The 24,037-nt window shown below is 40.4% G+C and overlaps 1 protein-coding gene across 5 annotated transcripts in view; it reads left to right on the top strand.

Moving 5' to 3' along the window:
* The window catches only part of CHD2 (chromodomain helicase DNA binding protein 2), a 73,986-nt gene extending 58,106 nt beyond the window's left edge, over positions 1-15,880 (top strand). For 4 of the 5 annotated variants that reach the window (XM_063448872.1, XM_063448869.1, XM_063448870.1 and 1 more), the window contains 10 exons: positions 701-851; positions 2,210-2,329; positions 2,501-2,626; positions 5,406-5,528; positions 5,776-5,910; positions 6,547-6,725; positions 7,434-7,533; positions 8,766-8,964; positions 9,090-9,351; positions 11,590-15,880. In XM_063448872.1, coding sequence (XP_063304942.1) covers positions 701-851; positions 2,210-2,329; positions 2,501-2,626; positions 5,406-5,528; positions 5,776-5,910; positions 6,547-6,725; positions 7,434-7,533; positions 8,766-8,964; positions 9,090-9,351; positions 11,590-11,902 — 1,708 coding nt within the window. In that variant the 3' untranslated portion in view covers positions 11,903-15,880. The remainder of the gene's footprint in view (positions 1-700; positions 852-2,209; positions 2,330-2,500; positions 2,627-5,405; positions 5,529-5,775; positions 5,911-6,546; positions 6,726-7,433; positions 7,534-8,765; positions 8,965-9,089; positions 9,352-11,589) is intronic. The other variant, XM_063448873.1, reaches the window with a different exon arrangement.
* The last annotated feature ends 8,157 nt before the right edge of the window (positions 15,881-24,037 follow it).

Genomic DNA, 24,037 nt, shown 5'->3' with positions numbered 1-24,037 from the left:
GAGTGGATATTGTAAATCTCTGTGATTCCATCTACTTTCTTTCCTAAATTAGAGTTTGTCTGTATAAGACTGGAAGTAGATCTGGAATCTCTCTTGCATTCTCAGTTAGCAGATTAGATCTTTGCTTGCTCTCCTATACCAATATGATAAAATAAAGGTCTCACAAGAATCTATTGTTGTATATTCACATCCCCTGTTTTCGTAGACAGTTGGAGTTTAGGTAATAAAACCAATGTAGCCTGCTCTAAAACGAAAGGTTACAGTGTACACTACATGATATTGATATTCTATTATTTATAGTTGGTTCTGTGCCTGCTGCAATTAAAATGATTTAGAACTATTAATTTGCTGAAAAAAAAAACTCCTCCTGTGCCTTTTTTTTTTTTTTATTATTTTTATAAATGAGAACATTTTCCTCTCTTATTTGAAGGAATATTTACACAATACAACAGGACATACATTACATTCAAGATTTAAACAAAGTGTAGTTGACACAGGGGACAAAAAAAATAATGCACAATTTGTGGTCTGAATTAGATCACCTTAAATGCCTATCAGCGCTATAAAACTTGAGATTTTTAGTGTCCTGGTATATTTGCTTTGTCAAACTGTTTATAGTTCACTGTAGATTTGTTGTCTTAATTTAAAAGACACCTCTCACAAAATAGCTCTAACCTATGTTACTCTATATATGGCTTAGATTCCAATTGGCCAGCCGGGTTAAAGCTGCCCATTTTGATGTCGACTGGGATGTTGAAGATGATTCACATTTACTCCTTGCAATTTTCGAACATGGTTACGGAAACTGGGAACTGATTAAAAGTGATCCAGAATATAAATTGACCGAGAAGGTAGGTGTGGGTTTGATTTGTGTGTAAAAGGGGTAACTGATTTATATTTTAACTTGTGTGTCATGCAGTTTAATTCTTTGATGATCATGATGGTCTGAATGTGGATTTTGCTCATCAGGCTAGATAAAAGCAATTGTTTTAAATATGCACTGCTCTTGTGTGGTTTGTTACACATTTTCTAAATTAAGTCCCTATTAATCTACATTTTATGGCTTAATTTTTTTCCCAATCCTCCTCCTTTAGGATGTTTATCAGGTCATTTTTTTTCTATCCAACCATATATAAATTGAAGAATATTGTTCAATATGCTTTGCATGTACTTAGAGGAAAGGGCTTCTTAATGCTTTTTAACTTTTAATTGTAGGCTTTTAAACCTGATAGATTGTTGAATGTTGTTTTTAGAGACTAAAGGAGGCAAGTGCTACATAGTTACATAGCTGAAAAACCCAGTCTTGAAGCGCTTCCAATTTTGCAACAAACTAGGAAAAAAATTCCTTCTTGATCCCCCTGGATCAAGCAGCTATTACCCCACTAATTAGAAATGTTATCCCTGTATGTTATGTTTTTGGAAGTATTTATCCAATTGCTGTTTAAACATCTGTATGGACTCTGATAAAAAACACCTCTTCAGGCAGAGAATTCCATATCCTTATAGTACTGTAATAAAAAGCTTTGCCTTAGAAGAAATCTCCTTTCTTCCAGCCTAAATACATGACCTTGTGTCCTATGTATAGCCCTGTTTATGAATAGATTTCCAGATAATAGTTTGTACTGGCCCCGAATATATTTGGATAATCTACAGCAGCTTAAAAAATATATCTTATAACCCATTATCACTAATTTTATTTTGTAATATTTGGGCCAATTTTTTGTTTTATCAAACGACTCCAAAGAAGTTTGACAGAAAACTGAGGGATGGAATAAAATTATTGATAATAGTTAAAAATGAATATTTTAGGGTGCTGTTCACACCATAGCCACAACACTGAACCCTCAAAAAACACACACAAATTCCAAAGTTAGTGATGTAGAAATGTCAAAAAACCTCTTCATTCCTAAACATATTGCACATATGCATGAAAAGCCTGCAGTCTAAACTGATTTAATACACATTTCAGGTAGGTTGCTAGAGGGTTAGTATGTGTAATATCAAAGGGAGTGTTCCTTGGAAAGGAAACACTTAACCATTCCAAAACTATTCACTGATATGAAAGTGGCCAGTGGCACACTAAGTAAATGGTAAAAAGTTAGAGGAAGAAATTAAATGTGAAGATCGATTATGTGTGGTGTGCACTGTATTTGACGGTCATCAAAAATCATATGGTTAGTACTCTTTTATAATAAACATTTATTTGCAGATTTTGCCTGTTGAAACAGAGAAGAAGCCGCAAGGTAAACATTTACAATCAAGAGCAGACTACTTACTGAAACTCCTAAGGAAAGAAATGGAAAAGAAGGAGGGCGTTCAAGGAGATGAGGTATGGGGATTGTTTTCAGTAAAGTCCATTTGGCATGAAGGGATGACTTTTGTTAATTTTGTTTTATATATTCCGAACTGGGGTGAAATTTTGAAGTATTGTTATACTGTGCCTCCATCCATTAATAGATCATCCATAACTAAAATCTGCACATTGCTTATCTACTTGTAGACTAAATTAAAGAGAAGGAAGCCTCGTGCAAAAAAAGATAGTACAGTCAAGGGGAAAGATGAGCACGGCAATGATCTCTCTTCTCCCAAACACTCTGACAACCCATCGGAAGAGGGAGAAGTGAAGGTGAGCCAAGCCTATGTGACTCTAGGAATGGGAGCAGATTATAGGCAATGGTCTAGGACAGGGGTAGGCAACCTACGGCACTAGTGCCATGCACGGCACTCGAGGTGCCTTTGCCCGGCACTCAAGGCTGCTAGAGACAAACAGGCTCTGGCCTATCAGGAGTCCCAGTAAAACTTCAGATATCTGCTAATCCGAGAAGGTGGTGAAGGACAATCCTCATTGCAGCACGTAGAGGTAGTGATCTCAGAGCACTTGTAAATAGGAATCCACACTGTAGTAGAGCAGCCTGCAGCTACTGTTGCAGCTCCTGTCCTTGACCTGTACCTGGCCAGCCTGGCCCCCACTGGAACCCAGGGAAGCCACCCACACTGCTAGATATACACAGAAATGCAGAATAACCCTCCCATCATACAAATAATACGGACAGCCCACACACAAACATACACACAATCCGCACAAACGAAACACCACTAACAATCCACATACATGCACACAACCTCACATGCAATACCCCAAAATTCCCCCACACACTACCAAACACACACTGTGACATATCCATACACACACACACACAATTGCACAAGCGGCCCCCATACACAGCCCACATTCATATGTATCATACACAATACCATAAACTACTCATGAACATAAACAATATAATAGCTCATATACGCAGGGCCATCTTTAACGCGGGGCAAACTGGGCAGCTGCACCGTGAGCCCTGCTGGCCTCAACTATTTCTAACCCTCTGGCCGGTAATCTGCACACTAAGGAGGCCCACCGGGTGGCCCAATCACAAAGGACCACCTGGTGGGCTTCTGTCAGCAGGGGCCCGCCGCACGCTGAGGCGCTTTAACAGCGCGAGCGGGCCCCTTGCTTTTCGGCAGCAGGCTGGGAGGAAGTGACGGCCGCGCATCACTTCCTCCCACAAAGAGAGGAGCGCGCGGGAAAGAAGAGTTGGCAGATTGGAGGGGGGCTGGCCGAGAGCGCTAGACCCCCAACTCCCAACACCTTCAACCACCAGCAGGAAAGGTAGGAAACTGGAGGGTGGGTTTTAACCCCTTAAGGACCAAACTTCTGGAATAAAAGGGAATCATGACGTGCCACACACGTCATGTGTCCTTAAGGGGTTAAAGTGTATGTCTGTGTCAATATGTCTGTCAGTGTGTGTGTGTGTGTGTGTGTGTGTTAGTGTGTCTGTATGTATGTGTGTCAGTATGTCTTTGTGTGTCAGCATGTCTGTGTGTCAGCATGTGTCAGTATGTCTTTGTGTGTGTCTGTGTGTCAGTATGTCTTTGTGTGTGTCAGTATGTCTGTGTGTGTGTCAGTATATCTGTGTGTGTGTCAGTATGTTTGTATGTCAGCATGTCTGTGTGTGTGTCAGTATGTCTGTGTTTGTATCTGTGTGTACGCATTTCAGTGTGTGTATATATCTCTGTGTGTATATGTGCATACATCTCAGCATTCACACACTAACACTACACACAAATACACCTCTGCATTCAAATCTCAACACTACGTACAAACACATGTCTGTGTTAAGAAGAGTAGGCAGATTGGAGGGGGCTGGCCGAGAGCGCTAGACCCCAACTCCCAACACCTTCAACCACCAGCAGGAAAGGTAGGAAACTGGAGGGTGGGTTTTAAAGTGTATGTCTGTGTCAATATGTCTGTCAGTGTGTGTGTGTGTGTGTGTGTGTGTGTTAGTGTGTCTGTATGTATGTGTGTCATATCTGTGTGTGTCAGTATGTGTGTCAGTATGTATTTGTGTGTCAGCATGTGTCAGTATGTCTTTGTGTGTGTCTGTGTGTCAGTATGTCTTTGTGTGTGTCAGTATGTCTGTGTGTGTGTCAGTATATCTGTGTGTGTCAGTATGTTTGTATGTCAGCATGTCTGTGTGTGTGTCAGTATGTCTGTGTGTGTATCTGTGTGTGCGCATTTCAGTGTGTATATATCTCTGTGTGTGTATATGTGCATACATCTCAGCATTCACACACTAACACTACACACAAATACACCTCTGCATTCAAATCTCAACACTACGTACAAACACATGTCTGTGTTACACACCAAAATTATATGTAAATACACCCCTGCATTCAAAAACCAACACTACACAAATACATGCTTGCAATCACGCCAACACCATGTACAAACAAATTCCATACAAAAACCTGTTTACATTCAAACAAACAAAAACTGTTTAGTGCTAAATACAGACCTGCAAACATGGGTAAATGGTAGAGCCCCAGCTATCAATGCATTTCTGGAGTTGCACGACAGATGGGGATCTACCTTTTAATCACCCGTGCAACAGGGAGACCCCCAAAAATTCTTGCACCTCTCTACTTTAGGTCCGCCACTGCGTTGAGGTGGAGGACGTGATTGCATGCCTGGGAAGGAGGGACAGGGTCCAAGGGGCCCTAAGCAAATGCTTTGCCCAGGGTCCAGTCACTATTAAAGAAGGCCCTGCATATACGCACAAATACAACAAACAAAGCAATTACAGTAAAAGTAACACAAGCAGAATACGGCAGCATACACACCTTGAATTAAAAAAAAAAATAGGACCGGCACGCTACGGGACATCACAATCCTATATCGGCACAGTGCTGCTAAAAGGTTGCCTACCCCTGGTCTAGGAAGAGTATCATGTGAACTGTTAAATAATAGTATTTAATATTATTAGGCCATTGTCTCCTGCAAATATATTCTATAGCTCTGGGTATGTGCATGTGTGATTACCTAAAAGTCCTAATACATGTTATATCAATCTTAGGAGGGTGGTACAGAGAAGAGCCCTAGCAAAAAGAAGCAGAAGAAAAAAGATAATAAGGAAAATAAAGATAAGAAAAACCAAAAGAAGGAAGGAGCCAAAGAGAAAAGAAAAGCCAAGGAAAAAGTATGTCTAAATTAGAAAAAGCGTATCCACCACCATATGACAAATTCAGAGTTTATTCACAACCGTCAACTAAATTTGCTGATTGTAGAGCAAAATTAGAAATTTGGGAACCTTGAGATTTCTTTTCTTTTCTTATTATTTTAACCTACGCATAACTCAGTCTAGCTAACAAAAACCCAATGTGTCTTCCCATTGACTATATATGTATAAGCTTAACATTATTATGTTTTTATTTAATTTCTCAAAGCCCAAGAAAGGGGAGACTAAGGGTGCTGCTAAAAGCAGGAAGAATCAAGGACCAGTTCATATTACAGCTGGGAATGAGCCGGTTCCCATTGGGGAGGATGAGGAAGATGACTTGGACCAGGAAACCTTCAGCATTGTAAGCAATTTTGCAGTTTTTGGTAAATCTCAGAAACTGCATAAAGAGAAATGTGTCAACATCCCTTTAGTGCTAGACAGACCTTCATACATAGAAGAGGTGTGGAAAAATTAGTGCATGACCATTACCAGCAAACAGCATATGGTAAATTATCATGGTGCTTTGTAGACAAGTTCTATTGCTTTGTCTTTCATATGATTTTCACATTTTGATTATAACTATGGAGCCCATTCAGTGGTGTCTGCTTTCGTTGTCATTTCTACCCGTGAACGAGCCTTCCACTCACATCAGGGTGGAGGTAAATAGTTCCTTGTAGCAGGTTCCTCTGTTAGTATGGTGGAATTTCTGTCGCAGACCAGTCCAAGAATGTGATTTGTTGCACCTGCCAAATTCTACTGTTTTTTGTTAAGCATACTGTTGTGTGGCCATTGAATATAAGACAAGGAATACAATAAAATTAACCGTCAGTAGCTTAGAGAATTAAGAAAAAAAAAGGGAAGGTTAAACGTCTCTCCAAATGAAATTATTATTAGGTTAAGCTGTCATTTTAGGATGTTGTGTTGATTCTTTTTGGGGGGGGAATTGTCAAAATGGATACTTCTTGTTTTGTGAATGCATCTACATTTTCCTTTTCAGTGCAAGGAAAGAATGAGACCAGTAAAAAAAGCCCTGAAACAGCTAGATAAACCTGACAAGGGCCTGAGTGTTCAAGAACAGCTGGAGCATACTCGCACATGCCTTCTCAAAATTGGAGATCGCATTTCTGAGTGCCTTAAATCTTACTCTGACCAGGAGCATGTGAAAATATGGAGAAGGTAAGCACTATGTCTGCCCATAAATGCAGTTTATTTTAATTCCCAGCAAATAATGTTTTTTTTTTGTTTTTTTTTAAAGTTTCACTTGGAAAACCATTCCAACTTATGCTCTATGTGTAAGTTATAGTGCAAGGAGGTCTTTCTCACAGCTGTCCAAATGCTGCATGAGATGGCATGCTATAAAAGTGCATTTCTTCAAACTTCGGTAGTAGGTCCATTCACTTTTTATGACGAATGAAACCTCTGAGTGCTGAACTACATATTCTCTCAACCTCTGGTGAGCAAGAGTTCTTAGATATGCTTAGCACTCATGTTGAAAACAGCAAAGGATTATCAAATTGTCCTGGTTTTGAGTTTAGTGCAGATAGCTTAAAATGGAAACTTCACAGGGGAGTATTTTTTTATTTATTTGCAAATTTTGTTTTTTAAAGGGACACACTAAGCATCATAATCACTAGATTTTTGTGTGAAAGTTATAGTGTAAGGATGGCCTGTAACACTTAAATAGAACTTTAAAAAAAAAAACTACACATGTGGGCCTCGCTAATTAATGTCCCCTCATTCTATTAAAATTATTAAGGTTTGTCTACCACAAAAAACTTGGTTGATCAGTCCACTGTTAAATGGCTAGCACTTTGCATACAGTTAAGGAGAGATCCCATGTTCACAATGTAATTGTCATGTTGTTTTGTTTTTTTCTGTTTCTAGAAATCTCTGGATCTTTGTGTCAAAATTCACAGAATTTGATGCACGAAAACTGCATAAACTTTACAAGATGGCACATAAAAAGCGATCCCAGGAAGAAGAGGTAATATTGCACCTGATTTCATTATTTTACTTGTTCAACATGCCTAAGCACTACACATGAAAATAGTTGATTTTCTCGATAACTCTGGACTTGTAATTATGTATTTGGCTGTTTGGCATCCACATTATTTGCAGTGTGTTAACGTTAATTGAATGTTGCAGTATGAAAAGAGCAAAAATACTCTAAATGACCACTTATGTGTTACACTGGCCTAGTACCACATGTGCATTTAGAACAAATGTTGTACAGTATACATAGTTACGCAGTGATGAAGAGGTTGTTTAGTTTTTCTTTCTTTTTCTATGGAGAGGGAGACCCTTGAGAGAGAGTGACAGACTATACATGGTAATCTAAGCCTCTCTGCTCACTTAGATCACTGAGTGAGTGAGTAAGAAACTGGAGAGCAGACATGTGCAGCATTGCTTGTTTGGTATGTGCTTGTAAACATTTTCCTACACGTGATCCTTTTTGAGAGTGATCACATGTTGGTAGATTGCACTAAATGGCTGATACTGACCGCTCTGGTCTCTGATTACGGCATACTGTAAACCATGACGTGCCTGGATAGTCACTCCTGTCTATGGACCGTTTTTTGTGTCTCTCCTAGCATGCCATTTGTTTTACATATACAATGTAAAGCAGTGAAAACTACTCGTGTGTTTTAAAACATGTTTGTATCATTCTCATCAGACACAAGATTTTCTTTCTTTTTTTAACCTATTGTACAGCACTAGGAATATGTTGGTGCTTTATAAATAATTGTAAAATGTATTATTCAATGCTAACATGTTAATACAGTGAATCTCTTTTATAGGATATATGCATATATAGAAGCTACATCTTTTAAACTAGTAAATTTTTAGCTAGTTTGACACTGTTTTAGTACTTTTTAACTTGAAAATAGTATACATGCCTTACAATTACAATCTGTATAATAAAATGGAGGTTATGCAAAAGTATATTTTTTGTTTCTACATATTGCTGATGCCAAGAGTCACTAAACTTAATAAGTTTAAATTTTTTTTGAGTCAGCCATTGCCTTCCAAGTATAGTTTAAAAAAAAAAAAAAAAGAAAAGTTTGATTATGGATTTTTTTTTAACTACTATTTAGGGATTCCTAGTTTATAGTGGTCTTCTAAACATGTGATCATGACTTTAGGAACAATGTTTCAATTCCCATTTTCCTTCAATAAATCCTATCAAATCATTGTTACTGATTCTTATAATTTCAGGAGCAAAAGAAAAAGAATGTAGCCATCAAGAAGCCCTTTAGGCCAGAGCCGTCGGGTTCTAGTAGGGACTCTGTTGCTTCCCAGTCTCACGGGCCCCATGGGCAACAAAAGCCTCACCCTATGCCACCTCATGCACAACAAATGCATGGGCATCCAAGAGAAAACTATGGCAATCCAAACAAAAGACCCTTTAACGCAGGTGAGCAAAGTACCTGAGAAATTCTACAAGAGGGGTATATAAAAAGAATGTATCTATGTATTGACATGAACTTGTTTCTGATCACTTTTTTATATTGGGACATTAAAATATATCTATTTCTGTAGAGAGAGGTGAATGGAGAGATCGTAAGTTCAACTATCGAGGTGGTGGCAATAACAACAGCAACCAGCCTTGGGGGGGAGCAAACCATCATCACCAATATGACCAGCATCGATACAAGGATCATCATTATTCTGAGCGCCGACCTCATGGAGATCCTCGCAGGAACTCTGCAAACTATAGGCCAAACAATGGTCCCCGTAAAAGACCATATGACCAGTACAACAACGAGCGAGATCACAGAGGACACAGAGATTATTATGATCGGTAACTATTTAGGATTATTTAAAGTTGTTTGTTATTGCTTTGTTTTAATATGTTTATATTCTTTTTATACACCTTGGACCCTCCATAACCATCCCTGTATTAGAAATAAATACCTGCATGAGAACAGGTGGTTCAAATCATAGAGCATTCTGCAGTCAGAATGCTCCAACTAATGCTCCAACCGTCTACAATGTTCTGTGCCATAATGTTGATTATTTGATCCCCTCTTATTGTTCTTGTGAGTTAGAACAATACTGAGTAAACTAGAAAGTATTTTACCAAAATATGTTTTTTTGCACTCCAGGCTACAATAAACATTTTTTTTTCTCTGTATAGATTGTGTATTAAACTATTTGACCAATAAAAAAAAAAGGAACTAAAAATAATTAAACATTTAAAGTTCCTACATATGTTTAAATTCCTATGCTTTTCAGCCTTTGCAGTGGGTTATGCACACACCACAAGGGATTCCTGTCCAATCAGGCTCACATAATCTTTTGTGGTAGTATTTAGCTTATCCCATAAATATGTGTACTGCAGAGCTTCATTGGTTTCTGGTAACCTTGTAATTGACTTCCCACTGTGAAAGGCTGATGTCTGGGCTTAAACTTCAAGAAATTCCCATTATGCAGCTGCAAATACTTGTGTGGACAAAGAGTGAGCACAGCTTCCCTCCGTAACACGTTTGAGTGAAAGAGTGGTCTTTGAAATGCACAAGTTGTGTACAAATTTACATAATTATATAAAAAAAATCCGTAATTTAAACTAAGGGGGTTTAGTCCTAAAAGAGTATGCATTAAAAACATTTTGGGATAAATTAAGACTAAAATAGCCATTGTGGAGAAACTCTAGCTAAACTGTATCCAGATTGGGCTGTTTTTCCTGGTTGCCAACTCACAACTCCTCATAATTTTAGTGCACAACCCCATTTGAAACTTTTAATGAGCCGTGGGATTTAGTAATATTGGGTTTTTTAATTCCCCACCGATGGAATGGAAAAACTCTTGCCTTAAAGTGGTAAGGATAATTTATCAGTTGTATTTTATGACTCTTGATTTTAAATACATAGATGTGTTTTGTTAAGAACACTTTTTTTTTGTCAATGTTTTATTGAGGCAATAAGGTATATGGTACAGAATAAAGAATAGGACGTGTCAAACAGGTGGTATAAAGCATGCACAATGTACATATATTGTTATTGAAAACTCCATCTTAAAACTGCCTAATCCCTTTTTATTATTTTCTTTTTTTCCCTTTTCCTCTTTCTTTCCTTTAAATTATTTTTTTTATCTTCTTTCCTTTTTTCTTTCCCCTTCCTTTCCTTAAAAAAAAAAAAAAAGGAAACAAACAAACAAAAAAATCCCCACAAGATATAAAAGCCAGATTGGAAAATAGTGTAGCTCTAGGAGTGTATACTGTGTGCAGGGAACATGTCCGAGGCATAAACAGAAGTCATGTGAGCATACACCAAGTTCACTAGTGAAATGAGATTGGCAGGCATTAATATATATATATATATATATATATATATATATATATATGTGTATCAGATAGACAATACTGTGTCTTACTATAGTGAGCTTATATCAAAATAAGATTACATATAGAATCAAGCATTATGCATAATATTTAAGGCTGGTAAGCGCTAAGTGGGGTAAATGGTGTCCAATTAGCGATGTCTGCTTGTAGGCAGTCATTTTTTCCCTTCCTTTTTTCCTTTCTCTTTTTCTCCTTTGTTAGTAAGATTTTGTATTGGCTACTGTGGTTGTATCAAAAAAAGTACAGAGTGAACGTAAGTACACAGTTAAACCGTTTTTTTCATAATATGGCATACGAGGTTTGAGAGCCACGGAGGGCTGAGTGAAACAAATAACATGTTGGTAAATAGGGACTTAAAGTCCGCGGTCCAGTCACATAGCACGTCAGACGTGTAGTGCTCTTATATGAACTAAAGTGGTGCCACGATGCAGTGAACCTAGCGTGCAGAGTTTGTCCATGCGTTTGCCTGGTTGTTTCCCTAGCTGTGTGAGTAACCTGTATCAGGCACAAGAACACTTTTAATCATAACTGTTCACACTTACAGTCTAATTCACCAATTTCCAACTTGTAGTGAATTCAAATCTGACTTTAAATTTTCAAGCTGTGATGTGAGTTGCATAATGTTTCCAAATCAGATATTTTAGCCTCAGTTTTGCTATTCAGCTAGTTAATGTTTTGTTTCCTTTTTTCCTTTTGCAGACATCACCATGACAACAAGAGAAGAAGATCTGATGAATTTCGTCCTCAGGGCTACCACCAGCAAGACTTCAGAAGAATGGGGCCAGACCATAGGCCCCCGATGGGATATCATGGGCAAGGACCTCCAGATCATTACCGCTCCTTCCATCCAGAAAAATCTGGGGAGTATAAGAGCACATCTCAGCAATCTTCCACACTTTCAGATCCTCGTTCTCCCCCGACTCAAAAATCCCCTCATGAATCTAAATCCCCACTGGACAGATCATTAGAACAGAAAAGTACTGATTACAACTGGAATGCTCGGAAAACCTAAAATAGGTGCATGTCTTGGGCGGACCTAATTGATTTTCTTTCAAAGAAAAAGACCGGAAGGCTCAAGTCCTGGATATTTGGTCCTAATGACACTTCACAGTTGGCCACTTGATGCAACAAGGCCTTTGCTGCTACAAAAAAAACTAATCCTAATTGTTTCCCAGACGAGTAATAGGTTTTGGAAACCCATCATGTGTAATATGACTGCTTTATGGGAAGATTACCAATACCTGTGCCAAGAATATGAATTTGACCAGAACATTTCTAGTACCCTTAACACGTATCCATCTTACCATTTCAAAATGAGCCAATATACTATTTTCCCACAAACACATCAAGTGGGATTGTGAGGCTGGATGTTACAAATCTTTGTTGGAAGGATTAAAGTGGCAGGCTCTTTCTGACATTTGAAGGCCTCACGGATGGAGTCCTATTAAATGTGTTAGACTGGAGTCTTGTGCGTATTCTGCAAGCTACTGATGCAGTGTCTACCAGCAAACCGTTGCGTTCTCCAAGATCTGTATGCTGTAGATTTATTTTTTTTCCTCTTGCTTTTTTTTTTGCAGGTTTTACAGAAGGGGACACAAAGGCAGTAATATAGAGTTGAGGAAATGGACCTAATAGGAAAATCTCAGTTCATATTTATGCTCTTCAAATATTTCAGAATGTTCCCAGTGTGTTCGATCATGTTGTCATGGGAACGGCACAGAATCAGATTTCATAGCTTTTGAAAGTGTACATATATGAATCTCTCTGGAATTTCATTGCACATATGAGAATTAAATATGGGCAAATGCTTGAACACGTATTTGTATTTACCCATCACCCCTCACCCTTCCACCAAAATGGTTGCAGAAATATTGGTAGAACAATGATCGTTGTTCTTTATTTTTCTATTCCTTGTTTTTTTTTTTACATGAAATTTCTTACACTGCATTAAGTTTGCAGTTGACAAAAGAGATAGGCCTGGTCACTTGTAAGTTACTACATCAGTGTTCATTAAAATATGAATGCATTTGTAGTGCCCACAGCATGGTTATAAAGTAAATCTGGTAACTCACCATGTTAGAACGTTTGTAGATCACGTCTTGAACACTGAGATGCCAGTTGCCACTCTCTGTTTGTAACAAGTCGTACTTCTTCTCAAGCCCCATGGAATATAATAATGTATAGCTATCCTGACTCTCATTCTCACTATCCATTTACTATTCCCAGGTGAAAGTGTAGCACCCTTGCAATGCACATAGTGGCCAGTGTTGTTCCTGTTGCTAAGCACAAGTTATTTCATACTTAACACAGCCTTGGCCTACTGGATGCTTTCAAAGAAAATGTACATGAAATATTGGGAAGTGTGATTGCTTGACATTGTTTTGAAAGCTCCTGCAACCTTTTCATTAAAAAACATATTTCCTAGATTTGACAAATAATACATTGCATTATAACGGATCGCTGTTTATTTTGTCTCCTCAAAGCTTAATTGAACCAAAAAAATTAATAATTGGAAGATACAGTTCTTCCCTCCACAGTATTGGGTCACTGGTAACCTCTGCACTTTTTAAATTCTTGTTATTGAAGAATTTTACAACATCCTGTACACAGAAAGACATCCAATCACCAACATGTCCTGTCACTGCCAGGCAGCCTAAGAGTTCTTCCCAGTTCTACCTACAGTTGGTACGGTAAAAAGGTTGTGGCACACTAATTTAAACAACATTATTTATAAGTGGTTATAGAGATTTATTTTTTTTGCCTAGATTTCAGGATATAATGAAAGACGGTTGTTTCATGGATCTACATTCGTTTTTAATGAAAAATAAGATAAACTGCACTCATTATGTTACAAAACAAATGAACACATCCTACTTTAAAATTGCACAGTTTATTGATGACGGTTGGAATATTCACCCTTCATATTGGAAGATTGATGTCAGGCATATTTACCTGTTCTGGGTAAAAGTGTCAACAAACATTTTACTGAGTTCTCCCACACAACTAACCAATAATGTCCTGGAATCAGACAATGGATACATCCGAGGACTGGGATTGGCCAAAGGACTGTGCAATTTGCCTCCGAAAGAATCCTGCTTGACTTACTTGGCTCCTGCAAGTATTATTGGCGTAGAAACAATTGTCAGTGTTCCTAAATTGAATAAATTTTGCACAAAAATATTTTAAATAAAAAAAAAGGGGGGGGGGGTGGGGGTGTCCTATTAATGTATTACTGATTTTGAACTTTTTGGCCTGGTGTTTATCATTTGTGTTCTGCTCTTTTAGACAGAAACATTGAGTGCCTTAGTTTAATGTCTTTAATGTATAATTAAGCCATGCAAAATTGTCGCCTAAAACAGGAAGGGTATCTCCTTTGTTGTGGCATGTGTGTCATTTAAAGTAGTGCCAGCATACCTGCAGCAGATATTGTATTTCTCTCCCTCTCTGTCTTTTTTTTTATATATATATTCATATTTTCACGATTGCCACTATGGATACAAGTATACATAAATTATCAGGAAGTTTGCACTGTTTAACTGTAGAGTTAGTTTATTTAACAAGATTTGTAATCTCACAAAAAAAAACTGGGGAACTGTAAAATATGGTACAAACATTTAAATCCGAACCAAAAATATTGTATATCACTGGAGACCCAGTACATTGGTAAGAATCCTCTTCACTCCATGTTGTCTTACCCACCCTGCAACACGATAGCCCATTTTTTATTGTTACACTCAAATACCAGTATTTATGTATGTGTTTCATATCAAATGGAAACTATTTCTAAAATTAGAGACTTTATTTTTCTGATCAGTTTCCTAAAATATGTTCTATTTTCATTTAAATGCCATTTAGCACGGATTGGGTGGGGGGGGGGGCAGGACACACAAGATTAAAAGGTTCAGCTGAAGCTTAATATTGAATGGCATATAGATCGCATATAGATCACTTATAGATCACATGATGTGTGGTTAAGTTTAAAGCTTACGGCAGAAAAAAAACTTGCAATGTTTATTTTACATTGTCCTACACTATTTAAAGTGTTTCTCTGTAAACATAAGATTAGTGTTAATGTACAGAACATTTTCTATGAATTGGCTTTAAATTAAACACTCAAAAATTCTTTTAATAACTTAAAGCTGAGCATATTCATTGTAATTAACAAAATAAAATCCCTTGTGAAATGTTGTATATTATTATGGTAAAGATATATTTTATCGGTAGATTTGGGATGACAATTCTATAAATCCAGTAATATTTTGAGTGATCATCACACGGACACATCAGCATTAGTATTCTGCTTAGGAATAAAAGCAATATGGCATTTATATTTCTCCATCTAGAATCTGTGCAGTCAAAAAATAAATATCTAACCGCCTTATAATGCCGTTACAATGCTAGTTCGAACACCTGTGCTGATTTGTTTTTGCTTAAGGGAAAAGTCATGATAATTGGAGTGGTAAAGGCCAATTTCTGCATAAATTCTCCTTTTCACTTGTGATGGACCAAAATACCTGGTGAGGTTCAAAATGGTACATGAGTAATACGTTCAATGCTTGGGAGTTATTGCTAAAGCATGTTGCTCACCTTTATGTTAATTTAGTGAATAGTAGTCTGTATATTACACACAGCTTTATACTTTCCCATGGATAAGTTTTAAAATCCAGCAATATTTCTATCAACGGACCCCCGAACACTAGCGCAAATACAGCAGGGACTGTAGCAAGCAATCTGATGGTGACCATTTTTCATACGGTTTCATCCTGGTGTCTGTATTCAGCAATGATTGAGAGGATGTGGAAATCTAAGCCTGTAATTACTTTTTATTTATGTGTGAAAAGGCCATTGTGCTAGTTTATTTTTTTTCTCTCTCACTCTCTCTCACGTGTAAATATGTTGTTTATATAGTATGTATTAAATTTTTCCTACATTGTAAAACTGCTGTACTTTTCATTCTTGTATATTAAAATGTGACAGAAAAGTTTCACAAGTCTGCTTTTATGTGTTCCTAGTATTTCATACATTTCATGTTGTTAGTAACGTGGCTAAGTAAAGTGGATTATGTAGTACAATGCTTAAAAACCTCAGTCACTACTACCAAGGGGTCATGAAGAAACTATGTGGCATAGCAGTATGTTGCTGCATCTAGGAATACTGGCGTCTGTAAATCATGTATGCCACTATGATTTCAATGTGGCAGAGCAGTCTGTAAGTTTCTCTTTCTGGGATGCCTCATTGTAATTCTTGTGCTATGGTTACTTCTTTACATCACTGCAGGACCAGGAAGGACACCCACAAACTATTCGGCTTTTTTATAATTTACAGATGTGACACTGTGTTTTATCTTTTTTTTTTATGCATAGGTCACTTTCCTAATCTATTAGGACCTTGCCAATTGTTAAGAAATTTCCGTAACTGGTGTAATGTTTTTTAGCTTTGCCTTACCTTTAAGAAAGGCCTTTACAAAGTTTTCCTATATGTAGATGATTATGACCATCTGAATTAGTTATTTGAGCCCTTATTTATTTCATATTTGGCATATCTCGTATAAAATACTACTGTTATAGAAGTCTCACGTGAGAATTTCTGATTATCTATCCATCAATCTAGCAATCATCTATTTATTAGTCTTGTGCACAGCGAGAAAACTGAGTTTGGCAAAACCATTTTTCCTGACAAGAAAATTCAGAATGACTGAATTTCGGTCATATGTTTGTTTGGCTCAACTGGCTTTCAGTGATGAAAAAATTATTAGGAAAACGAATCAGACCAACCAAAAGAGTGTTAAAATGGGCCATTTGGTGTACTGCAAAATATATCCTCAGATGGGTGCATTTTCCCGCCATATAGATAAAAAAAATAATCTATTTTCATATATATTGGATATATAGAAATTAATTTTTTTTTCTCTGCCTTTTTTAATTCTTGGCCACTTTTCCCTTGTGACTAAATTCAACATTTAGTGACTGTCCCCTACCAATCAATCATCTTTTCATTTTTTTTTTTTTACGCCACGTATGGAATTCAGAATCACAAATCAGAACAAACATGCTGGGCAATTGCACATAGGTTTGTTATTCAGATACATTTTAGATCGGAGTTCAGTCATCCCGTTTCGCCCAAATTCTGACTATTTGCAGTTTGGAACGAAAACTAATTTTATTCTCCTGTATGACTATCTTCATCTTCCTGGAGGTGCACTATACAGAAGTGACAATGTAGCTTTAAAGGGATACCCTAAGCACCAATACAACTCTAGCTTAATGAAGCAGTTTTGCCGTAAAGGTCAATACCCTGTAGTTTTTCGGCACAATTCTCTGCCATTTGGGACTTAAGTCACTTTGCTTATACAGCCATAACCACACATCCCCTTGTGACTTACACAGCATCCCTACAGACTTCCTGTAAAATATATCTAATTTTTAAACCTTTATTGCACAGTGTGTTTAATTTAGAAATTCTTATCACCTGCTTTGTTATTGCCTGCTGCAGTAGAGAATTGAGATGGGGCACAGAAGGGACATGATCTATAGACCAAAACAGCTTAATTTGTTTTTGTGCTTAGAAGGTCCCTTGTAGACTAATGGATCCAAAACAGGAAATATTTAAATTATTATTATGTCCCCTTCAAATGGAGATTCGGGCAAAATGGTGAACCAAAGTTGTACTAATGTCTTTCCTTGACACAGTACGGTGTTTTTTTTTCCTTTCATCTATCATAAAAAATATTTGAGTCAAGCATTTTTTTCACTATTTAGCACAGTAGTGCAATTATTTTCACTGTATTGGTTTTGGAAGTTTAAGGCACAGATAACTGCTGTGAGTTTGTACATGATTTTATTCTTTTCTGATGCATTAACTGTATGACTACCGGTAGTCTAAATAACTCTTATAAGCAGGGTTATTTACTAACGTGAGAAGTCAAAGTCAATTTCAAATAGTAGGTCAGAGTAGCCAAACTAACAGACTTATAGAATGTTTGCAGTTTGGCTATTTTTATCCCCCCAAATAATAATTTATTAAGTATTTTTAACCGCTTAGTGACCAGACCGTTTTTCAATTTTCTTACCATTAAGGACCAGGGCTGTTTTTACATTTCTGCGGTGTGTGTGTGTTTAGCTGTAATTTTCCTCTTACTCATGTACCGTACCCACACATATTATAAACCGTTTTTATCGCCATTAAATGGTCTTTCTAAAGATACCATTATTTTCATCATATCATATAATTTGCTATAAATTGTTTTTATAAAATATGATGTAAAAAACACACCTTTTCTAACTTTGACCCCCAAAATCTGTTGCGCATCTACAACCGCCAAAAAACACCCGTGCTAAATAGTTTCTACATTTTGTCCTGAGTTTAGAAATACCCAATGTTAACATGTTCTAAGCTTTTCTTTGCAAGTTATAGGGCTATAAGTGCAAGTAGGACATTGCTTTTTCAAAATATATATTTGTTTTAATTTATCAATAGTGACATTGTAACACTGTTATCTTTCATAAATCTCTGAATCACACCTCACATATTTGTTTAAAGTAGACAACCCAGGGTATTCAATATGGGGTATGTCCAGTCTTTTTAGTAGCCACTTAGTAACAAACACTGGCCAAAGTTAGCATTTATATTTGTTTGTGTGTTAAAAATGCAAAAAACGGGGGCGTGGCTTGACGCTGACGGAGATGGCCGTTTAAGCTCCAAGCTCTGAGCCCCGACTGATCTCCACAACACCGCAAACAGCTAATTATCGCTGGGAACGAGGCTGCAACCGACCCCAGACAAGCGGGGTGGATGATGGCCGCGACCGGTAACAAAAAAAGCAGTAAGAAGCCGCGAGATGGCACCCCGTCAGTGGCGGACCTGTTACACACGCACAGGCCGCACACTACTAAAGATGGCGCCGGCCCTGCAAACACAGATCCCCTGAACATACCGGAGGCAGAAAACACAGCCAACCATACACAACAGGCGCCAAACCAAGCAACAAACATCGAAATCCTTCAATCCCTGGCGGAGGTCAGGCATTTTTTAGCAGCTGAAATAGAAAAATCCACCAGGGCAGTTAAAGCAGAAATACAAGCTGTGGGCCAGCGCACAGAGGCCCTGGAGTGGAGGATGGACCATGTGGTTGCAGCCCATAATGAAGCTGCTACAACAACCAACAATCTGCTTGCCAGGGTGGCTGAATTGGAGACAGAGGTGGAGGATGCCTCAAATAGATCAAGGAGAAACAACCTTCGAATTAAAGGCCTCACCGAAAAAGTTAAAGACACAGATCTGCAAAAGGTACTCATGAGGATGTTCCGTGCCCGCCTCCCTGACATCCCTGAACACCTGTGGGCAATAGATAGGGTCCACAGGGCGCTCAGAGCATGGGGCCCCCCAAGGGACGTGATTATGAGATGGCATTATTTTGCCATGAAGGAAGCCATTATCAAGAGCACCAGGAGCCACAACTACACCTACGACGGCTGCCCTATACACCTCTACCAGGATATCTCACCTGGCACTCTGGCGAGAAGACGAGACTGGAAGCCAATAGCAGACCTAGTAAAGGCCAAGGTCCTGAAATTCGCATGGGGTCACCCGTTCAAAATGATGGTATTCAACGGCCCACGGCCAGCGGTTCTCCTACCGGCGGCAGACCCCAGAAGATTTCTTCGGGACATCGGTGTAGAGGTACCGGCCGACTTCCGCATACCTGAAAGGGGGGCCCAGGCACTGGGGCAACTACCGAGTGAAGGGAAGGCACGCATCAGCAACGCTACCTAAGGCGCCACAAAGACCCGACCCCCATGTAAAATAACACGGGGAAACGCAGGTTGGATCACCATGAAGTGACAACATTTAGACGACCACGACAAAAAATAAAAATTTTCAACAAAGACGCAACAAAACGCTAAACAGGGAGCGGGAAAAGGGGGGGGAAGCAAGACAACAAAAAACAAAAAAGGGGGGGAAAAGTGAAAAAACATAACAAAACTATTCAGGGGGATGTCCCCAATGGGGAACTCATCAGCAGCAGGAGAGGGGAAGCACACCCCAAGCCTTCCAACAGATAAAGCAGTGACAACCACAAAAAAAAAGAAAAAACCTACAAGCCACGGAGACATATAACACCACACAAAGACCTGATGGAGGCTGCGAAGCTATACACCTGTTGGTCTCACAGACAACCAGTAAAGAACGGGCATGGCGCCGAAAAGAAAGGGACTAGACAGAGCAATAAAGTTATCACCAACAAGGGTAGAACGCCTGAAAATGGAGGACAAAACCTACCAGACACAACTCAGACGACTGCGAGCCTACGACACGAGTCCTACCACCAACGGCCTGCACGACCGACCACGCAAGTGTATACCCTTTCCCCCTATTCCCAGGGAACTATAGACTTGAACACTTGATATCGGGAGCGACTGCAGGGGTGGGAGGGGGGACTGAAAGGGGGATAGGGGAAGGGAAAATCATTGGACCTTACAGGGACAAGGGGGAGATACTCCTCGGATGGAATGTGCCTTGACGCCCTCCTCCCCCTGACTGATAGGGACGACTAAGGAAAGACTGGACACTTCACGCTACTCATGGGATCCAAAGGCGGCTGTGGGGGGCAACGGAATGTATATATGAATGTCTTTACACATGTTTTTCCTTTTTATGTTTTATGGTTCATGGAGAAGTTATGTATTTGATATTGCTAATACCAAAAGATACGTTACAGACACAGGATGAATGAGAGCACGTACAGGTGGACCGCTGATCCACCAATGCTTCCACACCAGTGATAAACAGACACACCCTAACGATAGAGATCGGACACGGGGGGCTTGGCAAACAGGCGACAGTACTCCCACCCCGCGCACTACAACCCACTAGCGGAGGGAACTGCCACCCCCAGACAGACCAGGCAAGTATAAGACCAGGTACACACCCACCCCCATACCACTCCCCCCAGGCAGGAGACATGACTCCTCTCCCACCCCACCCGGGAGACCATTGGAGGCGGCCCAGCAAGCCCCCTCCCGTCATCTACCCGATCGCCCTTTGCGCACAGAGGAATTAAGGAGTCTATATGCCGGAACCTACAGGGGTACTACCCACCCCGACAGACCCTATACCCCCTCGGGGAGCGCGCTGCGGGACGGACAAGACCGGAACACCCACTGACCACAAACAGGGGCATTCCCTAGGGCCCAGACGGACATTATGGCCTTACTCAAGCTCACCTCCCTCAATGTGAATGGATTAAATACCCCAACCAAAAGGAGGCTATTAATGAGGGAATTAAAACGGCAAAAAACGGACATAGCCTTTATTCAGGAGACGCATCTCTTGCGCTCGGCCCGAATACAGCTCACAGACCACCTATACACCAGAACATACTCCTCAAGGGGAACATCGAAGAAAAACGGGGTAGACATACTAATACATAAACGATGCCCATTTGTAACACAAAATTCGCAGACAGATGACGCGGGCAGATACATTATTCTTACGGGTACACTATATAACACCACATACCACCTGGTAAACATATACGCGCCCAACCAACCCAACCCGGACTTCTGGGACCGGTTAAGCAGGCTAATACAAACACTACCGTTTGGTGTTCTAATAGCGGGGGGCGACTACAACTCCACTCCATGCCCGGCAATAGATCGCAGCGCATCACAAGGGGAGCGCAGAATACAGGGGGGAGGGAGCCAAGACAAGTTACTGGCTAAATTTATCCAACACACAAAACTACTCGACCCATGGAGACTGCAACACCCTGGCCAAAGGGACTACACATTTTATTCGGCGGCCCACTCGACATACTCCCGTATCGATATGTTCCTTATTAACCAAAGAGGGATCCCATGGATCCACTCAGCGCGAATCAACCTCATAACATGGTCCGACCATGCAGATGTGGAACTCACACTGAGACTTCCAGGACCTAAACCCCCTGGAAATGGAGACTTAGGGACACACTGATTAAGGACCCAGAGGTCACAAAACAAATACAGGACAATTAGCTTCGCCACTAACGACACACCAGACGTATCACATACGACAATATGGGCTGCCCATAAGGCAGTCATACGGGGGACCCTTATTAAAATCGCAACTAGACGCAAAAAACAGAGAGCGGAAACCCTGTTTGAGCTCCAGAAGGAACTGAGGCAGGTGGAAACCAAACATAAACAGGCACCATCGACCAGGGGCCTCCAGGTACTCAGGGACCTGCGGCACAAAATAAGGGCCACAGCAATAGATGAACTGGGAAGGGAACTGATCAGTAAAAAACGCCTCTATTATGAACGCTCTAACAAAATGGACACCCTGCTCGCCAGAGCACCGAAACCGAAACACCACAATATAGCCGCGCTAAAAGACACTAGAGGACAAATAACACATAACCCGCTAGAGATCAATCAGATATTTACAGAATTCTTTTCCAAGATTTACAATCACTCCCCAGAGCTCAATAGAGACAAATAGCTGTACGACCAGGCGATTAGGGACTTCCTAAGCAAGACCAACCTGCCCAAACTCAGCCCAGAGGTCATGCTGACACTGGGTGTGCCCATTGAGGAAGAAGAGGTAGATAGGGCAATTACAGCCCTCAAAGGCAACAAGGCACCGGGGCCGGACGGCTTCGGAGGCACCTATTATAAAATACTGAGGGAAACACTGAAGCCCCGGCTAGTGAAGGTATACAAGGAATGGATGGAAGGCAGACACCCAAACTCAGAGACACTCACTGCCGACATAACGCTCATCCCTAAACCAGGGAAAGACCCGTCGGACGCAATAAACTACCGACCCATCTCCCTAATCAACTTCGATGTGAAGGTATTCGCAAAAATACTGGCGACGCGGCTTATCCCCCTCCCGACAAGCCAGCTCTATGACAATATGAGGCGCGAAGCGGACCTCATCTGGTGGGCGACGAGGACCCGGATGCCTTCTCTGGTCCTATCGCTGGATGCGGAGAAGGCGTTTGACAGGGTACTCTGGCACTACCTATTCACACTCTTAAAGCACCTACAGATGCCGGAACCCTTCGTGAGGGGGATAGGGGCCTTATATGCCGACCCTAGAGCACAGATGATGGTACAATAAACTACCGGCAACCCCGACTCCCTTTCGGCCCAACAACGGAACCAGGCAGGGATGCCCCCTGTCCCCCCTACTGTTCGTCATGGCCTTGGAGCCACTGCTGTGCAGGATACGGGGGACGGGGGGCATCGAGGGGATAAGTGCCGGGGACGAAGAGTACAAAGTCTCCGCATACGCGGATGATGTTATGATCACGATAACCAATCCACGGCACTTGCTCCCCAGGCTCCTGTCCCTGTTGGAGGAATACGCATATGTCTCCGGATATAAAATTAACATGGGAAAATCGGTGGCCATGCCCGTCGGAATGGACACAAGAGAAATAGAGCAAATAAGATCAGACCACACATTCACGATAGTAAAAACAAACATTAAATACTTGGGCGTCAGGCTCACCGCAGACCCGGACAAATTATACACTGACAACTACATACCAAGCATACAATCACTGTGCAGGGACATAGATAAGTGGCAAGAAAAAACAATTTCCTGGATAGGCAGACTACACGCCATAAAAATGACACTGCTCCCGCGTCTACTGTTTCTATTCCAGGCGCTACCGGTAAAAGTAACCAAACAAGACCTCATGCCCCTACAAAGAACCATCGACAACTTCATATGGGCACAAAAGCGCCACCGTGTGGCCAGGCAGGTACTGTACCGGCCAAAGACTAGGGGGGAATGGGACTTCCAAATTTATACCATTACTACCAAGCGGCCCAGCTTGCCCAGGTGGTGGCCTGGCACTCCGGGGTGGGATCACACAGATGGGTGGAGATAGAAACACGACTGATGAGCACTGATTTACCACAGTTCTGGATCTGGGTGCCCAGACAGGACAGGCCACCCATTCGCACCTCATGCCCAGCAATTCTCAACTCGATACGGATATGGGACCTAGCAGCGGACAAACACGCTCTAAAACACACACCATCGCCAATGACCCCATACCTACACAATGGAGCATTCGAGCTGGGGCTGAGCGCAAGGGACTTTCAGGGTATAGAGAGCACTGGGATACAGAGATATGCCCACTTGTACGACA

This window comes from Pelobates fuscus, chromosome 3 (assembly GCF_036172605.1).
Source record: "Pelobates fuscus isolate aPelFus1 chromosome 3, aPelFus1.pri, whole genome shotgun sequence".
NCBI classification, from domain to species: Eukaryota; Metazoa; Chordata; class Amphibia; order Anura; family Pelobatidae; genus Pelobates; species Pelobates fuscus.
The sequence above is the reverse complement of the archived record's forward strand: the minus strand, read 5'-3'. Positions and strand labels throughout refer to the sequence as shown.